This window comes from Paramisgurnus dabryanus, chromosome 18, assembly GCF_030506205.2.
Source record: "Paramisgurnus dabryanus chromosome 18, PD_genome_1.1, whole genome shotgun sequence".
NCBI lineage: Eukaryota > Metazoa > Chordata > Actinopteri > Cypriniformes > Cobitidae > Paramisgurnus > Paramisgurnus dabryanus.
In genome coordinates, this window is record NC_133354.1 from 5,883,850 (window position 1) to 5,908,349 (window position 24,500).

General features: G+C 37.6%; 2 protein-coding genes across 2 annotated transcripts; one reads left to right on the top strand and one right to left on the bottom strand.

Moving 5' to 3' along the window:
• Nucleotides 1–1,280, top strand: LOC135721332 (beta-1,3-galactosyltransferase 9). Its single transcript, XM_065243519.2, has 2 exons — nt 1–6; nt 174–1,280. The coding sequence occupies exons 1-2, from the start codon at nt 1–3 to the stop codon at nt 1,278–1,280; spliced, it is 1,113 nt and encodes a 370-aa protein (XP_065099591.2).
• Nucleotides 1,281–3,618: 2,338 nt separating this feature from the next.
• ark2ca (arkadia (RNF111) C-terminal like ring finger ubiquitin ligase 2Ca) lies at nt 3,619–23,821 on the bottom strand. Its single transcript, XM_065243735.2, has 8 exons — nt 23,347–23,821; nt 13,633–13,831; nt 13,265–13,390; nt 13,002–13,128; nt 12,789–12,893; nt 12,394–12,489; nt 10,963–11,066; nt 3,619–9,956 (listed from the first exon to the last, which is right to left on the bottom strand). Exons 1-8 carry the CDS (start codon nt 23,405–23,407, stop codon nt 9,839–9,841), a joined length of 936 nt encoding a protein of 311 aa, XP_065099807.1. The 5' UTR covers nt 23,408–23,821; the 3' UTR covers nt 3,619–9,838.
• Between the last annotated feature and the right edge of the window lie 679 nt (nt 23,822–24,500).

Consider the following 24,500-nt stretch of genomic DNA (forward strand, 5'->3'; position numbering starts at 1 on the left):
ATGAAGGTAAGACAGACTACTTTCAGTGATCATTTCCATCTGATGTCCTCTTTTTGTGAACACATAATATGCATGCTTGAATTCAAAGCAACTTACAAACCCATATAATTGTTCTTCCTATTAGTGTATCAGTATCAGATGTACTGTAAAAATATCTTTTTTTGCTTTCTTAGATCTGCATGTTCAGGCTGCAAACTCATCAGTGGTGCTTTCTCTTATGTAACGTTGTCTTATTTCACGCCCTGCTGTTTGGCGGTGACATTGTCGAGGAGTTTTTGCTTCAGTCATCTCCAGCTGCTCACACTGACCGTTTCGTGCTCGATATTCGAGAACAGGCACGCAAACTGGACCTGACTGAAACCAGGCTGAACACCTCACAGCTTTATCCTTTTAACGTTGAACCTTGCCCTGACCACCAGGACCTCCTCATCCTCACGGTGGTCCTCAGTTCCCCAGGAAACTTCAGCCAGAGGGAGGCGGTGCGAAACTCTTGGGCCAATCAGACCACAGTGCAGCACGTTGCCGTGCGGACATTGTTCTTCTTGGACTCTTCCACATTAGGGGCGGAGCTTCTGGCAATGAGGGAGGAGTCGGCATGCTATGATGACCTTGTACAGTTTGAGGGCGGGGTTTCACGTGGAGAGCTGGAGAGGGGACATTGGGAGCGAGTAAAAATGGCACTTCGCTGGGTTCTGCTGTTTTGCCCTCAAGCTCAATTTGTTGTGTTTTCTGAAGATTCAGTGTATTTAAACATACCTGCGCTTGCATCGTACCTGCTAGGGCTGAGATCGAACCCCGACGACCTTTACCTGGGAAGGGTCATCCATCGGGCCGCACCTGAGAGAGACCCGGGCAGAACGCATTACTTGCCCTATCATGTGTACCCTGATAAGTATCTTCCAGATTATTGCTCAAGCCCCGCCTTCCTCCTGTCACAGGATGTCGTGAGAAAAGTTTACGTTGCTGCACAGAGCGTTGCTCTGCCCCTCCCACCTGACATTCTGATTGGCCTGTGTGCAAGACGGGCAGGTGTGGTGGCAACTCACAACTCTCGATTTTCCGGCGACAGACACATTCGGTATAACCCCTGCTGCTATAACTTTCTATTCAGCTCGGCAGAAGTGGGAGGGCGACTGATGGGTGTGGCATGGAGAGATTTAGGGGCGGGGAATGGGAGGCGCTGTGGCATATTGGAGACATATTATAGTTTGGTCGCATGTAAAACGATGACCTACCTGGACAAACTTTCCTTTCTGAGTAATGATAACACCCAGGGCTAAAATAGTGTTGGTGTGCTTTTCATAAATTACAATAGGTCTGTATATTTATTTACTATAATTATTCAGTTTATCTATATCAATTTAGTGATATTAAATATTCAGTCTGTAGTATTACAGAATTGTAATGATATTTATTTTATCTGTGTCATAACTACAACAGTGTTACACGTTTGAACAATGTAATATTTTTCCATAATTAATAATAAATAAAGACGCTTATAGAGACGTGGACAGATCTCACTTTGCTGTTTTCCTCCATAACATGTTAGTTAACCCACAAATGCAAAAACTTTGATAGAACAACAACTCCAAATTTTATTATTGCCTCCCAATTCATTTCTGCTGTTGACAGAGTCTGGGGCTGTAAAAGAGACGGGTGAACTTGGTTAATGATACCTGACCGGAAATAGGGACATTATGCAGGGCTTTCGAAAAAGTTTTAATTGAATGTCATGTGTTTGTCTACATGTCTCATGCTTTCAAGAATTTTTACATTGAGTTTTTTCTGGTGTGTTTGGCCATCTAGTGTTGTTACAGACAAACTGCTCTTTCACAACACCTTGACCGATAATGCAATAATAAAATATAAAACACTGAGAATTTAATTTACACTACGGTTCAAAAGTTAGGAAACACTCATTCTTTATATTTTTTCACATTATGGAATTATAATAAATGCATCAAAACTATATTATGTTGTAAATATAGACTTCCAAAATAAATCAAAAGTTATATTTTATCATCTGCAATGTAGTCACCATTTGTCTAGATTTGCAAAATTGTAGAGAATTAAGAATTTTAAAGAATATTGAAGAAGTTCACATCTATTGCGGACTCTCATTGGCTGCTTTTTTCTTAAAGGAACATTCCCACATTTTGGGAATTTAGCTTATTCACAGTATCCCCCAGAGTTAGATAAGTCCATACATACCTTTCTCATCTCCGTGCGTGCTGTAACTCTGTCTGATGCAGCCCCTGCTAGCTTAGCTTAGCACAGAGACTAGAAGTGAATGGCTCCAGCTAGCAAACTGCTCCCAATTAGTGACAAATAAAGCAAACATTTTCCTATTTGTGTTGTGATTTGTATAGACAGACTGTGTACAAATAACAAGGTCATATGAGACACAGCCATCTTTTAACAGTATACTTACTGGGAACTATATTCTCAGAAGGCGAAGCACTGCTACTTGGGCAGAGTTTTGCTACTTGGAGCCATTCACTTCTAGTCTTTGTGCTAAGCTAGGCTAGCAGGGGCTGCGTCAGATAGAGTTTCAGCACGCACGGAGATGAGAAAGGTATGTATGGACTTATCTAACTCTGGGGGATACGGTGAATAAGCTAAATTCCCAAAATGTGGGCGCGTTCCTTTAAGCATCCAGTCAGTCAACTATTTTAAAAATATTTGACTTTAATAATGAAATAAATACAATTATTTTTGTTTACAAAAGTAATTTTTTTACATTTAAGCATACACCTTCAGATTTAAATATTTTTAAAGGTGTCAAAAAAATGCATTGTAATAATCTGTTAAATTGTTCTCTGATATCTACATAGAAGATTTGTGGCTTTATTGAGTCAGTTTCCATGTCCAATTACATCCCTAGGTTTTGCCTTAAGAATAAAATAGTCTATTATTATCTTATTTGAAAGGGTGATGAATAATAATGTTGAGCTCTGCTCTGATTGGCTGTTTCTCCTTCAGTAGCTCTGTGTGTGTGTAAACAGATCTTATGTTTGAGTCTGTATCAGATTTGAGTAATAATCAATTGTTTGGAGATTATTAATGGACGTTTCTGAGTGGTAAGTTTGTGTTTTTTCAGTATGGACATGCAAAATGTAACTGTAACTTCAGCCTAAACGCTAGCATATAGCATTAACTAGCATATATCGCTAACTCAGCACCCTCAACTTATAGCATTGTAACGCCATTGTAATTAATTTAATGTTGGGGTGTACATCTCAACTGTAATGTCACAGTTGGTGTTATGTTGGTATTGGTCTGTTTTCCAGCGGCCCTTTCATGGACGAGGTTTACGCAAGGAGGAAACAATCCTGTTTGAGGCTCATGATATGTTAATACCATGTACAATCTTCCATTCAAGATCATGAGAAACATTGCAGTCAAGTGTTTCCAAACTAGCTTGCACAAGACAACAATCAAGTCATGTGCACACAGTTGCAAATCATAGGAAAAATCGTAAGATGCTTACATTTTGACTGAAAAACTTCACTTGTTTATGAAATTTTAAACATTATTTAAATCCCATTTTTATAAAAAGTGCATTCTCCGAAATCACATTCTGGAAAGAATTGAACGGAAACCACAAAAGAGATGAAACATTTTTGCCATTTTTTATTACAAAATGAGCACATACAAAAAGGATAATGTACAAGCTTTGAAATTAAACGAAATGAAAACAGAACAAAACCAAAAACATTTTAGCGATGCCACTTTTAAATTCATCATTAGTAGTAGTAATAAATAAGGTACAAAAATTCCACCGAAAGAGAAATCGAACATTTTACACAGACGCTTTTTATACTCCACCAGTTATACGTACTAGCAGTCACACCAGCAGGAGGCGCTATTGCTTTAATATGAATGATAAATAATCTGTGTCTATATTTTGCTAGAAAATCCGCTAGTGAAAAACACCCACAGCACGCGGCACCCCTGTCACTGGCACTTTTACGACAACTTTATTATTTATGCCTTTTTTTGTTTTGTTTTTCAAATACAAGCAGCAGCAAAAAATCAATCCTTTAATACCGTTAGTAATACATCTGCGCTAGTCTCTATTTTCTCTATGTAGCTGTATACTTCTATTTAGTCACGTATATATTCAAACCTGAGAAAAACATGCATTTTAAATCTGTTGTGCTTTGTCATACTCTGTTAGTCCTGACCCTGTCCTGCGAGGGTTAAAAGAGTTCAAGCCTCAGACAGGGAGAAAGAGAGAGAGCGAGTAAGAGATTGAGAGAGAAAGAGAGATTTTGCAAAGTGAAGTAAGAAGAATACATTTCACATGTCCTGGAGACAGAAGGGATAAAGAGAATCCAAAAGAAAAAAAAGAAAGATAGCCAGAAAGCTACAGGATCAGTCTCAAAACCTAGTGAGTATCAGGCCCTGTTTACACGTACATGATTATTTTGAAAAATTAAGACATTTCCCTTCGTTTACACGCAAACGGAGAACTCGCCTCTGAATCCGATTCTTTCTAAAAATTCCGGCCAGAGTGGAGATTTGGAAAATCTTTGTTTGCACGGTTGCATGTAAACTGAGACAAACGGATGTTTAGCCAGCCAACGTCACAGTATGCGCCAGAGCTCACACCTACGCCAAAAGTGCAACTTTTGTTGAAGTGATTCATTGCTGTTTCCGGATTCTGATTGGCTTACGTGGGCTTCAGCTACCGCCACCTAGAGGTTTGGCATGCTCTTGACTGCATATATACACGGGTATGTGTCAATAAACATTTTCTGAAAACTGACATGTGTGCACAAAGTTATTTTTGAAACCGGAGAGGTTGAAATGTCAGTTTATGAAAATAGTCGTCCACGTGCATCCAGGCCAGTGGAGGTATTGCAATTTGTTGAGCATGCGTCTAACACCTGTGTATGCTTACAATCATAGGCTGCGTCCTAAACCGCTTACTTTTCATAGGGTTCCCACACCTTCGTTAAGTTCAAATTCAAGGACCTTTCAAGGACTTTCCAGGTCCAATACCCTCAAATTCAAGGACTAAATGTGGGGACACATTTCAAGTGAGAGCAAGGTTACATTGTGTTACCTTTAAAGATACAATGTTTTAGTTCCCTTTCAAGGGAACTCGCGCTGCGTCACTGCAGTGACACTTTGGGGACGACTCCAGGGATAAGTGCGTTTGAATGTGTATATCAAATTTAACCAATGGTGAGGCTTAACGACAAAGACAGGGTGATGCTGGAGTCAGGAAGTATATCGCTATCTGAAATATTGCCAAAGACGGCGTTACAGGGACGCAGGAAGTATGAAAAGGGAGACGCAGCGTCTCGTTCCCTTCTCAGGGAACAACAGTTACATACGTAACCAGAGACGTTTTCATGTGTCAAACACAACTATGCAAAAAAGCATTTTGGTATGAATTTTTTCCCCCAGATTCACAAACCTTCAAGGATTTTATAGACCAGTGGGAACCCTGTTTTCATACTATATAGTATGCAAAAAGCAGTAGGTGAGGCGAATAGTATGTTCGAATTCATAGGTTTTCAAAAACAGTAGGCGAAAAGTACCCAGATGACCTACTACTTCCGGCTAGGTCACGAAGTGTTCATTCAATGGACCTTACTAGGATAGTAAAAGGTCGCTAAAAGTGAAAAGGAAACAACGCGAGGTCACGCATGCAAGACCGGAGTTCCTACGTGAGACTGGGATTATTATTAAAAATGGTAGCCTGGAAGAAGCTTGCCATACAAACTGCATGGTTGGGGAAACTTCTTCCCGAACTTCAAGCTGCCCTAAATGTTGCTCTCTCATTGGCTGTAGGTCATCGCGATGTTATTTTCAGTCAGAATACATTTCACATGGCATGATTTTGAATCGTCGACAGGTCCAGATATCTCACGGGTGTCTGCGACTCGCCGGCGATTCTCTCAGATCGCGTCTTTGATAGGTCAGACTGTTTGATTGTCACTCGCGTGAACGAGCACCGATTTGCCTGCGATTTCTCAAAACCTGTCGGCGAATCAAAATCAGGGATAAAATTGTGCAGTCTGAACTTGGCATAAGATTTCGGACGCAGCCTTTGTAAGGTTTCCCGTTCGACTGTATGCTTGTATACGCGTAAAAAGATGAAGTATACTCAGTCCTTAATGCTTAATAGATTTCAAAAGCCATAAGCTAAAAACATGATACTCTATTGTGAACAAGGGCCATTTAGATGCAGTCTTGAAGGCAGCTCACTAGGTTTTGGCACATAATCACAGAGAATCAGTCAGTGACTGAATAAAAAAAACCCAACAAGTTAAGAAAGAGTTTACAGTGCAAAATATGAAGATATAGATAAACATAAAAGGAACCATTGATTAAAAATAGAATAGATTAGAAAAGCCCATGTAAACATTAACAATGTAAGAAAGAGAAAAGAGAGACGAAAGATTGTGTTGCAAAGGTTGCCAGAGTGGTTAAAATGATGCCAGTGAGAGGGTGGCCTTGGAAAACTAAGAGTGCAAACAGGACAGCGAATCAAAACCCAGAATACTCCCACTCCGCTGCCGTGTCTGACCAATCAGCAAGCGGAATGTCAGTAAGGTCACAGCACCAAAGGGAGATACACACACGAACACGACCAACCGCATGCGAAGCATTCCCGCAAACCAACTCAAACATGAGGTAAGAGTTTTAATCATTTTGTGTTATTTCTAAATAAATAAAATATGATTCCATTGCAAAAAAATGAGACTATACAAAATTAAATACGCACCCACGATATCTACAGTTAGTAATAAATTATGATTGTTAAATACTTAAGGCATTTCAACGGACATAACCCTGTGTAAACGATCAACGTGAGCCAACATCCACCAATCGGCACACAGAACACTGGGGGGAGGAGCCAATGCACGTTGGAAGCAACGGCCGCAGCTTATTGGTTAAAATGAAAACGAAGGACGGACAGATGCTACTTTTGCAAAAATTTATACATTTGTTTTAGGCCACATTTACAAACAAACAAAACATTTCATTCCCTTTTCTGCATTTTATAAATTGTAAAAATTTTCAGGGGAAAAGTTACACAAAAAACAAACCAAGCTGTAAGACTAGAAACTACGGAGCCCCTAAAGGGACATGGAGCATAAATTAGCAGTAGTGCGCACGTGAAACTATCGCGTGCGCACGTGAAACTTTCGCTTAAACTTAAAAAAATTCTGCACATGAAAGTTTCACGTGAGCACATGAAACTAAACTTTAGCTTTTTTTACTCCAATGTCACCTTAGGGGGTCCGTTAGAAACATACCCTGCACAAAAATAAAAACAAACCCCAAATTTTGGTGGGCCGCATTGTGCCCAATCCTGTTATATGTCTGTTTAACTGGTTAAGCATAACTATTCCTCTTCCATGACTGTAGTAAAAAATCATTTGGCGTTCACATATTAGTGCAGAGGGTTTCAGGCCTTAGGGAGCAAAAACATCACATCTGTGCCGTTCGGTTCTGACCCATCTCGACCGGCTTGTGTGCTGTTGGTGGATGGTCCTCTATCACACGACATTCTACATTGTAGTTCTAGCAATACAGCATAGCAACCAGCATAGCAACCACGAGGGCAGACCTGTGACACAAAAACACGGTTGGACACGCACAAGCCCCGCCCCCTTCCGAACACTGCATGTTTTTAAATACCGATAATAAATACAGTAACCATGGCAACGCAGCACCAAAGTGAGGCCGGGCACTTTAGCTATGCTCACATGTGCTTTTAACAGTAGGCATTTAGGGTCAAAGGTCATGGCAGGGTCTCTCACATACGAACACGCACGCATACAGGCTACATGAGTCTGATAGTGTTACAGATCGTCACAGCTTAAAGGAGCTAATACACATTCATGCAGTATCGTACCGCTACGCACGCGCACAAACACGCATACACACACACACACTTCCAGGTGTACCTTGAAACGACAACCGAAGCACAGATGCATGCAACTACTACTGCGCCTATCTACACGAACCACCAATCACGACAGTCTCCGCCTACTTTTGCCTGGAGTGTTTTTTAAGACAACAACTCTCCTCCTGCTGTCTTTGAAATGACTCGGAATTGTTTTTTATTTGTTTTTAATCTTTTTTTGAAAATGTGTGTTGGTTTTTTGGCTTTCAACATGCACCTTGGTGCACAGCGAACCCGGTGACGGGCCCTCACGAATCCTGCAGACACCGAACCATGGTGTGGTGTCAGAAATTATCCAAAGACAAGGGCAAAAATGCCACAGATATTGATTTGTACATTTTTTTGTACATCTACGTTTGAACGTTCAGTTTAATCTTGGCAATGTTATAAATGAAACGGGACATGTTTTTACTTTTAAAGGTGCAGTGTGTAAATTTTAGCAGCATCTAGTGGTGATGTTGCGAATTGCAACCAACAGCTCAGTCCACTGCTCACCCCTCGCTTTTGAAATGCACAGAGAGGCCCCCCCCGGAAAAAAAGTGTCATCGTTGGAAAACACTTCAAAAAAATTTCCATTAAGAGCCTCTGTACAAACATGGCGTCACAAAATGGCCACTTCCATGTAAGGGGACCCTTGATGTATGTAGATAAAAACGTCTCATTCTAAGGTAATAAAAACATAACGGTTCATTATGAAAGGTCTTTATATACCACTGATAATATAGTTTTTTATATTATTTTGCATTGCTGTCAAGAGATCCTTCTAAAAATTACACACTGCACCTTTAATGGACGTAGTAAGGTGTATAATATAAAATGGTTGGAAAAAATGTGCATAAACGATTTGCATATGCAAAAATTTGCTGCATAAAAAAAATATCCATGGGAAATACTGTAGCGTTGTGAAATTGGTCACTTCTGACACAGCGCCAAAGATTTTCGCAAAACTGAAATGTCACTCATTTTAATTTTATGTACTACGCTGCGTGCACAACTGCGTGTCTCGCCCGTCTCTTTGATGAGGTCATTGGGGGGCGTTTTAAAATTTGGTTGTCCTAGTCACAACGAAGAAAGATGGATGGATGACGTGAAATTTTTTGCTTGCATTTCATTTATGTGAAGTTAAACTTCTCTCAACTTTGTTGCGTACTGGACAGACCCACTTCCATTAAAATGAAATTGTTCACGTAACACATTTTACTACGCTCAAACCTTTCTTAAAATAATCAGCACAGAAAAGGTGTCTGCAGGTTCCATCCGGGCCGGTCCATGACCAACTAAATAACAACACACACGTACCACGTGATCAAGCGTACATATGCACACAAACAATGCCAAAAATAGCTCCAGTGTGTAAGACTAAAGCAGTATTGCAGATCAGAAATACAGCGACCGACACACTCACTCACACACACACACACTTGGATATGACAGTGTCTTATCCGCCAAAAAAAGAGCTTTATCATGTATACACGCATATATATGTGTGTGTGTGTGTCATTATCATTAGTTAGTGTGTGTGTGTGTGTATTGTATGCAAGCTGAGGGTCTTTAGTTAAGTTCATGGCTTAAGGAATTGCACAAATACACACACGTATGCTACAAACAGAGTCACTTCTCACAACAAACCCTTTAGTTTAACCAGCATGTGTGTGTGTGAAGGTGTGTAGTGTCAGTTATTGTCATTGGCTCAGTAAAGCGTGTGAGTGTGTGTTAAGTGCGTATCGGATGGCTCATTTAGTTAAGATTATAGTGAGGTGTATATGCGTGTAGGTAATATACAGTGTGTGAAACCCTGCAGAAGCAGTGCTTTTCTTCATCTGTATGCGCTGATGAATGTGTTTGATAAGAGCAGAAGAAGAAGAAGAAGAGCTCCAGCTCTCAGGATGGGAGTTATTTGTTAATATCTCAGCTCTCGCTCGTGAGTTGTGTCTGGATGTCAACTCTGCAGATGGGACACTTCCTACTGGTGGCCAACCATTGATCCACACATCCCTGATGAAATAAATGCATGCAGGGTAACCGCCTGCAGAGAGAGAGAGAAAGAAAAATTAGGCCATTAATTACTTAGCAATGTTAGTAGTATTATTATTTGAATGAATTTGTTTTAGTAGTTTATACATGTTTTGTTTTGTTCTATTTAGTGTGCACTCTATAGTAAGTACTTGCCTGTATAAGGATGCACGATATTAAACGAAAATGCAATACCTTGCTAAATAATGCAATATGCAACCCATTATACTTTACATTTTATTGTGCATAAAATTTGATTTCAGCCTAAATTAGTTTTCATTACAATTTTGATCTTTGACATCTTGTTACTCGGTCAATATTAAAGATATCAAGGTTATATTTTTACTGAATGTATTTTACATTATGTAGTAAACAGTAAAACAAAACAAACAGAAAACTTTAGCTGGGTTTTCAAAGGCAGGGTCACAAATATTAACTGGATAAAATATTAAATAACCAAAACATGCGTTTCACATCTGTTTGACATCTTAAAAAAATACTTCGATTGGTAATCTGAAAAAAATAATAAAAATAAAAAATAATTAAAAAAGTTTTTTCAACCTAAAATTCATGTTTTTCCATTATCAATCATCGGTGTGATGTAATTTTTTAAGTTGATCCTGAACTGAAAAAATGATTCATTCAATTTACTACATTTTTTAAAGTAAGTGGTTGCAATACATTTATTTAAGCTACATTTAAACTAAAGTTTTTTATTTTATTTTACTATTTTTTGGTTTAATGTAGCTTAAATAAATTGATTGCACCCTCTTACCTTAAAAGAATATGAGTAAATTAAATTAATAATTTTTTCGGTGCATTTTATCAACGTATATTATGTTACGTTACTTTAACTTATAAAATCAAGTTGACATTGTTTATCTTAATTTTTTAAGTTGTGTCTACTTTTCACAAGCCAAAAATTTTAATAGTAGGTTGAATTGACTTTTTTTTACTTCATGCTGTATTTTTTACAGTGTATTTTCACTTTTTACAGTGTAGCCTATATTATACACTACCTGACATCTTCTCCATCCTCAAGCATAGAGAGACAGATGGTGCATTTCTCATCTACATCAGACTCTTCATCAGTCTCACAGAGCTTCAGATCCAGAGGCTTCCGCTAAAGAAAGAAAGAAAGAAAGAAAGAAAGAAAGAAAGAAAGAAAGAAAGAAAGAAAGAAAGAAAGAAAGAAAGAAAGAAAGAAAGAAAGAAAGAAAGAAAGAAAGAAAGAAAGAAAGAAAGAAAGTTAGCAGAAGAAAACACTGATATGGGCCCTTAAATCTGATCCTGGTCATTCAAGACACACATGCTAATATATTTGTATGCTATAATGAAATTTACTTAAATTACTACTTTTAATGTCCCACTGTGGTGAAAATCAAGTTTTTATTGTTTATGTGTGTGTGGTGTTTTTTTAATACGCTGTCAGTATTTTCTCCATAAAATTGCAGTTTTCCAAAGACTCAAAATCGCGATTTTAAATTTCCTACGTCATAATCAGTATCGAAAAATATTTGCGGCAAACGCATAACTAAGGGTATCATTGTTAAACCATCAGCTACGTGTCTGGAACTGCCAAATGGGGCATCTATGACCATAAGAGTTTGGTTCCAAAAAGCGATAAACATCATTTTTTTTTTTATTATTAGTTATCGCCAAAATCCCTTTTGTATCAGGTCAGTTTTAAAAAGTCAATTCTCCATTTTACGTAAAATTTAATATCCACCATGTTATTCTGTCATCTTTTCTCCCTTTTCCCCAGACCGTGACAAACTCCAGTCCTCCTTCTCTGCAGAATGCAATAAATCCTCTTAACCAATCACAGCGCACCATTCCACGCATTGTAAACAATGGCGGTGCTTTCAATACACAGAATCCTAGTTTTCCTCATCTACTTTATACTTCGTGATCACCAAACAAACATAAACAAAATAATACTTTTGATGGCATTGATAAACAGGTTGTGGAAAAGAAACCTGCGCCATCACAATCAAATAATTTACATGAGAAGCACTCGGGCGAAGGAAAAACAACAGCATGAATCTTCTGTCATGCTAACACATTGACCCAGGGGATCTTATGAAAAGCTTTACATTATTTTACTCAAAGTCAATGAAAATCGAGCAGGACCAAAACATTTTACAGCTGATCGCTGTCAAAAAAGTTCAGCGACGATGTCCGAATGATGACAGCAGCAATGACAGTGTTCTTAATATGACAAATTAAGTGTTTTGATTAATGCCATTAATGTTTTTTATCAGTGTATACCACTAGTCAACTAAATGAATATAACATGGAAAAGAGATGAATGCACATTTATATATTGATTCAATAGATTTATAGCATTTAGCGGAAAAAAATATCAGTTTTTCTCGTACACATTGCAAATAAACTTTAATTTGAAATTATAGTTGTCATTAAAGTGTTATGTGTGTGTCTATATTTACCTTCTTGTATTTGTGAGGGAAGGTGAATCTCTCTATGGTGGTCTGCACCGCTCCTCGACTCACGCTTCCCAATCGATCTTCTAATTGCAGCAGTTCCTGCAAACAGAAAAAAAATCACTGTTAAGTGGAGAAATGCATAAAAGAAAATGCATGTGTGTTACATTTTTAGGACAAAATTCCTAAAAACATCCTCAGACAATACAGCAAAACCGAACCAGTCCCAGACAGCAGATGACTCTGGGTCAGCGGATCCGGCGCAGATCTGGCTCTTAGTCATCTGCTGTCTGGGGTTCCAAACTAGGGGTGCATAAATGCACTAAACAATGTAAATATGCAATTTTATTTTAGCGTTGGTGGTAGTCTAAAAAATACTAGTAAATGTTAAACTATTAAACCTCGTAGCTCTCCCGAAGAGCAGAAGAGTGTCGGCTGGGACTCAAACTCTGGAGCGCCAGCAGGTGAAGTTGTGGATACGGATAATTTCTTATCTCATGGACAACCTACAGAAAACAACATACAGAAGACGCTTACATACGTGCTCGATATGCGCAGAATACACAGCAGACATTCAGAGTCCAGGTTCGAGAAAATTACATGAAGGTACTGACCACATGAGTGGAGGCACTGCTCCTGGGAAGGTGGTGGATCCTGGGAGAGGGCAGGTAATGCTGGTACGGCTGAGGAATCTGCTGCAGGGGATACTGATGAGGAACACCGGCATCCACACTCAGATCCCTATAAAAACACACAAAGACACTGACTTTATTAAAACTTACTTGATCATGAGATGTCTGTGATGACTATAGAGATACGGGTATAGACGCGACCATAGACGCAAACATACTTTTTACAAAGCTTTTGTAGAACTCACCAATCGGTGCCTTCTGCCAGATATCTGGGCTGCTGTGGGATTGGCTGTGGGATGTGAAGAGGCGGAGCATATTCATATCCTGGGCGTAACCGATGTGTGTTCAGCGAGACTCGCTCCTGTGTGCGTCTATAAAAATATGACAGTATGAGAAATACAACACTGCTAAAAAAAATAATGTCTATAAATAATAAAAAAAATAAAATAAAAATAATTTCAAGTTAAAGTTTGTCGATATGCATTTTATTTTTCAGTGAATTTGGAGCCTCATGTGACAACATGAGTCTTGAAAAAATACAGTTGAACAGAATTAAATTGTGTATTGCATTAATGTGCATGTAATTGTGTGTGTGTGTGTGTGTGTTTTGTACCTGCGCTGCAGTAACTGTTGCTGGATGAGGTATTGCTGCTGTAAGGCCTGAGGTAGGAAAGGGGGCGGGACTTCCTGGTACTGAGGCGGGGCAAGGGGAGGGGGTGGGAACTCAGCGGGCAGGGGCGTCGCTGTAGCAGCCAGGTGAAAATGTCGGCAGGAGGTAGCATGATTATGCTGGTGCCTGCTAAAATGTGCTCCTGTACACGGCAACCAATCAGAGAACAGAGAGTCCACACTTTTATCACTTTAATAACCAATCATTGCTTCTGGTTCAACAAAATATGAAATTTAAAATGAGTAAAGTAACATTTAAAATACATTGTTTGCATGATAAATAGCAATCTAGTAGCATCAAACAACTGCAGTAACAATTTTACAACAATAAATTTGTGCTTGCTTGGTATTAGGACAACGTTTAACAAAATTAAATTAAGTAACATAAATATCCTGTAAGCTCCACATTGATATTACATTATGATGATTTACAGCAAAAACGATAGTAGTAAGCTAACTAAACCACTTTGCTTTAACCAAAAGTCAAGCAATCTTAATTTTATAAACTTTGGTTTTAACCCATGGTTGGGTAAAATATGGACAACCTCAACTGCTGGGTTAAATTAACCTATCTATTTGACCCATGCATGGGTCTTTTCTTTTTGTGCAAGCGAGTATGAATGCATACTAGTAACTAACCAGTGTCAGTGTAATCTTATTTTCATCTAAACATTAACCAGAACTCAGCGGTAACTAACTCAAGTGTTACCTCTTCTGTATTCAATTTAAGTCAATTGTGTGACACCTGCTATGTAAACCCAGATATTGTCTTTACTTAAACAATAAAGTAAACATCACTTAGCATTTTGAGTTTTGAACCAATGCTTGAATTAAACTTTTAAGCGTACAGAATTAGTTCAACTAAAACATTTAAGTAAACTGAACTTAAAATGATCATGACATGTTGTGAGGAATACCCATAATTCTTTGCGCCTGAATATTATGATTATTTAAGCGTTTTCACAGAATAAGAACTTTAACTACTTAAATATTTTTTAATGAAATGTCATAGAGGTTTAAGCTGTTATATTTATCATGTTGTTTTGTTGTAAATTATATTTATATGAAGTCATCATTCAAGTGATCAGTGTTTACTTACTGTTCAGCACATTTTATTGTATTTCTCTCCACAGTACTGACGATTCAGGTAAAAAAAAAATGCAGTTTCATGTGTTTTTAAGAAGAATCAAGTTTATTCAATGATTGACTTATAGTCAGTCATGCATTGTGTGTTATAATACCATTTAGAACACCAAAAGTAATATAAAGGAATAAAAAATCTTTTAAATTAACTAAGTGGAGATGTTGGACAGAGCAATTGATATTACAAATTAAATCAACTTAAAATAAGTTTACTGAACTAGAAAGTTAAATGCACTATTTTTTGTTCAACTTAGTTACTAATGCTTTTAGTAAAGACTACTAATGGCAACTTGATTTGTCTGAAACACACACTAAGATTCCATGTTAATACAACTTAACATGTTTAGTGTCATCCTGTGTAAAAACTAAAATGATTTTGTGCAGCGGGTTTCCGCGCAAATTTCTAATAATGTCAACTAATTCAGGTTAAGAATGTGCTTGATCATCTAATGACCCATATTACATCAGTTATTAGCACAGATCTAACTGAACCCAATCCACCAGGATTAGATGTGCTTTATTTGAGTGCAACTGAATTGGATTTAACTGTGATATCTTGAAGATCCCATGTCTTATGTCAGACATAATAACAGGTGTCAGAACTAGTGTCCATAACTATGGAAGCCCATTTCCGCCATATAAGAAATAATTCATGCTCTGGTGAATTATAATTATGAGATTAAAAAATGACCTTAAAAGTCGAAATTATGAAATTTAAAGTCAAATTTAAATTACTTTTAAAGTCATAATTTAAACTTTTATCTCATAATGTTGATTTACCAAAGCAAAATTGTTTCCTTTGTGGCAGAAATGGGCTTCCATAGCAGTCAAACACAGATTCAGTGACGGGTTTAACATACACAGATGGAGCGGTGGGGGTGTAAGGCAACACAGAGTTAAATTGTAGGTTTGGGAAAAAAGGGGGAAGGGAAAGGAGTCATCTGACAGCTGCTCTTCAAAAGTTCTATTTCGGCCCTTCAGCTGTCTAACACATTCATATACTAAATAACATAGACCTCAAGTTTACAACTGGGTTACTTCTAACCATAATCCAATGGAGAAGCCCATTTCAGATAAAGCCATAAATCTTGTTTTTTTTTATTTAAAAATCAATTATCAGAAATGCTTTAATAAAATAACAATAATCCTTACACTGTAAAAAAAAATTGCTGCCTTAATTTTTTTAGGTTGAATCAACTCAGATTTACAAGTCATGTCAACTTTCTAGAATTTATCTTGACAAGAGATGAGTTGCTACAACGTATAGTTATAAAATGAAGTTGACTATTTTCAAGTTATAACAACTCATCTGTAGTTATAACAACTCATCTTTAGTCAAGATGAATAATAGTAAGTTGAAATGACTTATAAATCTGAGTTGATTCAACAACAAAAAAAATTTAAGGCAGAAAGTCATTTTTACAGTGTACATAGATGAGCTGTAGCATCTCATATCCCTCACATTATAAAACTTTTCAGCTTATATGTATATTGAAAAAGATATAAAGGACCTTGTATCAGGTCTGGATCTCTGGATCTTCTCAAGTCTGGACCAACAAAAAAGGTTTGCTTTTTATTTTCTGAATCACGGCGCAAGTAAATGCAATCACTTGATTTTAAACATTGTGTGCCACAACACAATTCATAATGTATTCGAGTTATTTCATTATGAATGCAGGTTTATTATTGCCATAATGCAAGAACACATGCATACTTGAAATATATTGGCCAAGCACTGCCTGTCCATTTGCATACTTTTATAGATGACATTTTTGACCAAAGAGTGAACGGTGTTAATGATGAATAACATTGTTAATACATTCTGATGTGTTAATAGTGTTAAACTATCATTTGCAATGTGTAACTGAGTGTCATATTGAAGTTTCAAAGGTAAATATGAAGTAAAATCCTTTGTTATGGGATAGAAATGCTACTCGTGGACTCAAATTTCTTTGCAAAAAAATGTGAAAGCTTTTCTGATGTATGCACACTACAAACACAGCTTAAATGTTTTGATTTTCCAGTGTTTCTTTTGGGTTTAGGCCAAGAGTATTTAAAAGAAAGTCACGTGGGTGTGCGGTTCATCAAATGCTATTTTTTCCCTGGGTCACTGCGAGGACAACTCGTGTTGTAAAGGTCTAGGAGAAGAATTTGAAATGCGGGACCAGCACACATTTTAAGGGGGAAAAAATGAGGTTTCACAGTGCAGGAACTGTTGATATCAAATTGTTATTGTCCTGTCTGAGACCACCTTTGGAGAACAGAACAAAATGCTTGATTTTCTCAGTGGGAGATATTTCCTGAGGCTTCGGAAATTCAAGCAAAATTCGTACATCAGCAGAAACACACGGGCCGTGTGATTCGCAGACTGAATTCTAATGATCTTGTTCTCTGTGTTCCTCAAAAACCAGAAGATGGTTTCGTGCAAAACTATTGATCCGTGGACATCTAATAGTAGAAGACATTGCTCCTTGCTTTTGTGTTTTATGCTATGCAAACACCTCCTGTATCTGGATTTATAAATGTCATTTATTCATTGACTTAAATCATTAGAAATGAAGGTCAAATAGCAAGGCCAAATGATAAAGTCTTCACATTTTGTTTTTATATCATCCCATATGCCCTATAAAATTGCCATGAATTTTTTCTGGCATTTGTATTGTTTCTATTCCACGTAAAGCTGCTTTGTAATGATGAACCACTTTGAAAATCACTATTAAATTTATTTATATTATATTGATGTCTTTTCATATACCATAACAAATGGATTAATTTTTGATAGATTTATGCACTTTTGGATCTTAAAAAAAAGGGACTATCCAATGCCAAATGGTCAAAATATGCATCCCACTGGGGCAGTACCCTTTAAAGGGATAATTCGGCCAAAAATTATTTTAAACCCATGATTTACTCACCCCGAAGCCGTCCCAGATGCATATGTTCTTCAATTTTGAGACGAACACATTTTCAGTTATTTTAATACCTCCGTAAACTGTGTACACTCTCATCTTGAATGCGGACCCGACTAAGATGGCGACGTTACCGGAAGCTAGTTATTTTCGTTTATAAAGTTTTAAATGTGTATATTTCTACAACACTGCGTGGATTACCCTCAGAAGGCCTTTGTTTATCATCATGGTGCCTGTTCGATTTCTTTTGTGAAGGATGTATGCACATTTTTTGGACTTGAAGGACGTGGACCCCATTACTTTACATTTGATTAACTGAAAGATCTAAAACATTTTCTAAAATAACTGAAAATGTGTTTGTATGAAAAATGACGGCCATATGCATCTTGGACGAGTAAATCATGGGTTTAATATAATTTTTGGCCAAACTATCACTTTAAAAAGGTCCTAATGTGTATCTTAGATACAGATATGACACCAATATGTAACATTGAGGTATTAAAATTAACTTTTAGGTGTAAAGCTGTACTTTTTGAAAGGTTACATCACCAGTGGGAGCTGGGGTACATATTTTGACCATTTCTGTTTGACAGTGTAAAAAAATCTAAGATATTATGTATTATAACCTTGACTCTGTTTGGTTTAAAGTCATATACACCTATGGGCTAGTATTCATTTTGAATGGGGTTTCTAAACCAAAAACTTACCATTACAATACAGTAACCACATTGTAAATACACTCTTAAAATGAAAGTGCTACATGATGCCAAAGGGTTTTGGCTAGAAAGGATACAGCTAACGCAGAAATCTTGAAAGATAGTGGGTTTACGGTTGGGTTTGGGGGTAGGATTAGGATAAATATACTGCTCGTTTTGGAGAGATTTCACAAGATTTTGGCGTTTTCTGTATCCCTTCTAGCCATAGAACAACTATTTTGGCTGTATGGTTCCATAAAGAACCTTTAATAGGGACGTATCATGAAAATCTGTTTAAGTGCTATAATTGGGTCCCCAGTGCTTCTATCAACCTAGAAAATGTGAAAACCCAGTAGCTATGTTTTGGTAAACTATTCTCTGCAAGCATGTGAAAAAAAAATTTCATTTAGATTTCGCTCCCCTTGTGATGTCAGAAGGGGATATTATTATAATAATACCGCCCTTTAACTGCACTATCCAACCACAGCACTGCCATTTAGTGCAGAGAGAGAAAATAATTGACAGCACAACTGAGTTTCAATTTCAACAAACCATCATTATGGCGATCAGTGTTTGCATTTTATCAGCTCACACCTATAAGGCGGCTAGTAATAGATTATCTATGAGGTATTTTAAGATAAAACTTCACATAAGGGCTGCACAATTAATGGCATGCGATGGAACGTGCAACTTGTCAGTAAGGACGGTTCCTTGATTATTAATAAATCACCATCAGCTGCTTTCAGATGTTGCAGCATTTACTACACAGAGCCGTAGTTCACTGACAAGGAGGAGGAATATCGCATTCATAATCGCGGATGAATCGCCTGCAATTATGAATGCGATATTCCCCCTCTACTGTCGCATGCGATTAACTGTGCAGCCCTACTTCACATACAAAAAAGTGTCACAAAATGTCCAATTTAAAAAAAATTAAGTGGAAAAGAAGACTTTGAGGAACCCCTTCATAACACCTTTCTTTTTAAGAGTAAAGTCATGTGACGTTTTAAGTTGGCTCCGAGTCCCAAAACTAAACCATGCTGATAACGAAAAAAAAATATTACAATACTGGTTAGTCCAGGATACGGGTTAAACCACGCCAGTGTAATCAGAACACCCGTTAGCAAGTGGTAGCTGTATTAACATGGAAATAGTGCCGTTTTGTCCTGATCCGAGTTGTGTTTTTAGGTCAGGACTTTCTACTGACATCGCTTCCGTTGAAGTAAACACTTATGCAACCCAGGAAAAAATGTGCTTGAACATAAGACAGATACGCTGCTGCAGAGAGTGAAATGTAGATGGTATGTGTAAGACTCAAAGTGCCTTCATGTTTGAGTGTACTTGGGTGAAACATTCCCATGATTCACTCTGGCAAGAGGGAAGAGCCGAGATATGATTTGAGGAGGAGCCAAAAGGCAGTAGAGTGAAGTGAGAGGGATTTGAGGGTATGACACATGAAAACAGCAGAAAGCACACTGAGGGTTAAGGGAAAATCTACAGTCTTTATTGGAAAATATTAGTGAGAGCGGAACTGTGATCATAATAATAATAATAATAATAATAATAATAATAATAGTCCCATGCAAATAAAGAGCAAAGGCAAGGCCCGACCATGCTCCATAAAGTTAACATAACAGAAGCAGCATCCAATGGGTAGATGTGTGTGCTACAAAATGTCAGTACAGCAGAACATCTCTACACAGAAGATACATTGGAAATTGCTGTTCAATGTTTAAAAAAAGAAATAAAAACAGAGTAAAAAAATAAACGTGATCATGCATTACAGCCTAGTACAGGAAACAGAAGAACCACAACCAAAGAAAGAGACATATTTAAACTAGGAGGACTTCTACAGTGCACTTCTAGTGATCCCTGTTAAGTGGATGACATTTGCGCTCGCACGGCAAAATGAACGCCGGTCAGTAGCGTCGGGCTAACGCTGCATTGCCATGTTAAGCATCGCAGTGTGGGTTAAATCCAATGTGGGTCAGTTTGAGCGGTGAAGGGTGCAACGTGCCAGTGAAACCAAACTAAATTTGGTTTATTAGTAGGGCTGCATAACGATTAATCGCAACTAATCGTTTGCAGATTAAATGTTTTTATTATCTATAAAATGAATATTTAATATATTTTTAATATGCATGTGTATTATTATGCACACACACGATAAGCAAAAACGGTGCTATTCTGTAAACGATTAGTTGCGATTAATCCTAAGATAAATAAAATATTATAAATAAAATAAACCCTTGTAATCACTGTTGACTATCCTGACATAATCTGATGGTATAGCCTATTTTTTTCATGATCCTGCAGTTCTATTTATTAGTAGCCAAAATGCTAATTACCACAAATAAGCTCATTTTCTAAAGTTAAATTCATTTCTTAAATGTGTTTTTAAAGGTCATTTAACAAAATAAGTGGTTTGCTTGCATTAGCTGAAAGCACTTTATTCATAATTGTCTTGAAATAGCAGCGTGTCTAAATTTCCCTTGAATTACTCTTCAGGGATCAATAAAGCTCAGTCTGGCTATACATCCATTTATTTCCTGTGCAGATATATTGATACAATATGCAAAATATACTGAATAGTTTCATATGGAAACAGATAATCCAAAAATCTAAATTCAGTCAGCGTATAGTGGTTTTAAACTCATACATTGTTACCGTTTACCAGAACACAAAAGGTACTTTAATGTGTATGTATCAGGCTCCAAAAAGGTACCATAAAATGACTTCATTGCAGCAGCGCAAAGATCATTGGTTCGATTCCCAAGGAAAATGCATAATGATTAAATGTATGGCTTGAGTAGCATTGAATAAAGCATCTGCCAAATGCATAAATGTAAGTGTTGGATGTTGGATCTTTATGTATTACACAATCAAATTGGTATGAAACATTTATCAACGACACATGTGAGAATCAATTTTGTTTGTGATTTGGAAAGCAGCATTTGGATTGAGTTAACAAAATTAGGCATTTAGCAGATGTTTATTCAAAGCAATTCAAAGTGCATCTAAACCATAATTTTTTTATTATGCACGATCCCAGGATTTGAAACCATAACCTTTTCACCGATAGCACAATGCTCTACCAAGTGAGCTAAAGGAACACAAAAATATTTGGTCCTTTATGGAGCTTGACAAACTGAAGCTTAATAAATATTCTTCATAATATCTTTTGTGTTTCATAGAGAAAGTAACGACGTATGACGAGCGATTAAATACCGAGAGAATCTTCATTTTGGATGGTATGGATTTAAACATTTATGGGATCACCTTGGGAAGCAATTCCCACAGAGTGCAGGGTAACGTAGGATAATATTATTGATCTGAACCCTATATAAATGATTAGAAAACACAAAGCAGGACCGAAGGCATGTCAAGCTTTTCTATCAAGTATGCGGGTTTAGTAAATATTTAATCCAATGTTCAGCCAAATCACACCGGCACAGAAGCCAACCCCCCACCAAAATAAGACAGGAAAGACAGACACGTGTTTAGGGGTCGATCAAGCCCGGCTATGATCGAGCGAGAGGCCGATGCATCCACTTGACAGAAATTTACAGCAAATGTCGGTCTACCCACACTGAGAATGACACAGATCACAATGACAGTCGTAAAAAAGCTAAATGCTACAATGAGTTGTTATTTTCGTCAAAAGCAACAATGACCATTTAAAACATAAGAAGACAGGAGACTTCTTCTAGTGAAGAGAGTGTTATTCTGCAGTCGGTTACATTGGATGAGTGAGAGTTTGTTTGTAATGTCGTCTTCAGATGGAAAGAGAGGGAATGAGGAAGAGGGATTCACAACACAGCTAGATGCAGGGCAGGCAGAGGCTATAGCACAGCGACGGCAGGTGATCGTTAGATACACAATGGAAGGGAACAGAGCTCTGAAATAATGCGGTATGTTGAATCAGCCCCCAGACTATGGAACAAGGAAAAAAATAGAAAAACAAAATACAAGCACAATCAATGAAACCATTGGTGCAAGGGCATGGCTAGAAAATGCATGTTATATTACTACTACTATTATTACTAGATTAATAGAGCTACAAATGCACACATGTTGTAGTATACGGATGCAGCTTTTTTCCTCTTGGTGCAACCGAATGGCAATAAAATGCATAGATTTACTCTTATACATAGACGCATCTGTTTGTTTGTTTTTTTTTGTGCTGGTGCAGCGTTGTTAAAACACACATTTATTTTATTATTAAATAATATATAGATTACGCACATACTGTACATGGATATTTTTTTCTGCCTTTTGATGCTTTTCTTTCAACGGTGCAGCTCAATTAACCAAACGCTAACGTATCTGTGCGCAATTTTTCATTTATTTGTAGCAGGTTCAGCTGGGGATATTTTGTGCCACTGCAGCTGCTGATGCCATGTTTAATTATTCATAAACAAAACCGCACACAGCGGAGCGGATGTGAGGGAATGCAACGCGTTAACGCGACAAAATAAAACGCTCCGTTAATAATAACGAGACCGTCTGCTTTTCGCTATAACGCACGCGCGTGCCGCGTAATTGCAGCGCAGACGACGTCGTTTATTATAACGACAGCCGCGTCGCGTTAATACAAGACGAATATTAGAAGTCAAATGAACACGTAAAGACGCGTAGCGTTTTTTTAACATGAAAAATACAAAGCGCGCTTGCGTTCAAATTAGCGTTACGCGTCTTAATCATTTTAATTTAATTCGTGATTCTTAAATTGCACCGAGTATATACATCAAACATATAGTTTGTTGAATATGGCGTTTAAGGTAAAGCTGCTAGCCTCCGTATTTGTGTCGCAAAGACGCACGCGACGCTCCGCCAGGCCGGCAGGCTTTGATCGCATCCGCGCGACGCTACATCAGACATGAACATGGGATATAAACGCGGCGAAATTACCTCTACTTCTTACGGAACCGAAGACGGGAAGAACCAGATATCCGACGTGGACTAACACCATCCTGGCTCCTTTGTTGGTGTGCTGCCCATGGACGCCTTCGCCTTCCAATACGAGACCATTCAAAAACGCAACCCAGACGCCAGCTGCCCCGCACACAAAGAGATTTACAGCCAATCAACGAGCATCTCGCCGCTTCCTGTGGCTCTGGCAGTAGCCAACGGGAGCGCTCGGCACGGCGGCGAGTCTTTTGTGAATTAGCTGTGGGCGGGGTTTGACATCAGAGCGTGCGCGCCTGAAACGCATACGCTATGACGTCAGTGTGTACATATATACGCGAAACAGGCCTTTGAAGATAATTGTTTTTTTCCCTCTGGTACAGTAATGTTGAAGGTTAAATCAAGCACAGTAGTAAATAAACTAAATAACATACTTAATATTTATTATGGTGGTTTCAAAATAACTAGTAGTCAAACGAGGAAATTTACCACAGTATTATTGTAAAAACTAAAATATACATCATATTTTTATGTGGGCTGTCATTTACTACATTAAAAAGTGTAGTAAGTGTTTGCTTAGACAAGTATATTTATTATTATTATTATTGCTTATACTTATGGATCTGAACAAACCTATAAAACTCAAGCCCCTAGTTTCATAGACAAGGTTTAAGGCTAGTCCAAGACTTAAACACATGTTTGTGCGGTCTCAACTGAAAATAACTTGCAATGACAGATCTTAATTTGTCTCAAGATATACATCAGTAACATCATTTCCTAAGACATGTTTATAAAAGATCCTTAAACATTTTAATTGAACTAAAAATAACAATGATGTTGGTTTGAGAAGGTAGCCGCTAGGCCCATATTAACATTTGATTTTATTAATATATGTAACAATACAGTTTGCTTTTACAAACAAGATACTAGTTAGTGATTTTCTGAGGTAAATTGTTGCAATAAAACTAAACGCATAATAAATCATGAATATTCCTGTAGTAAAAAGACTTTTGTTGATTACTCTCTGCTAAGAAACACAGTCGAGTACTTGGTTTGTGTTTTCATGTATATTAAATCTTATATGAAACAGAGTAACTTAGAGAATCACAGACAGACAGACATGGACTGTTGGCCATAAAGGGGGTTGGTTGCTGACT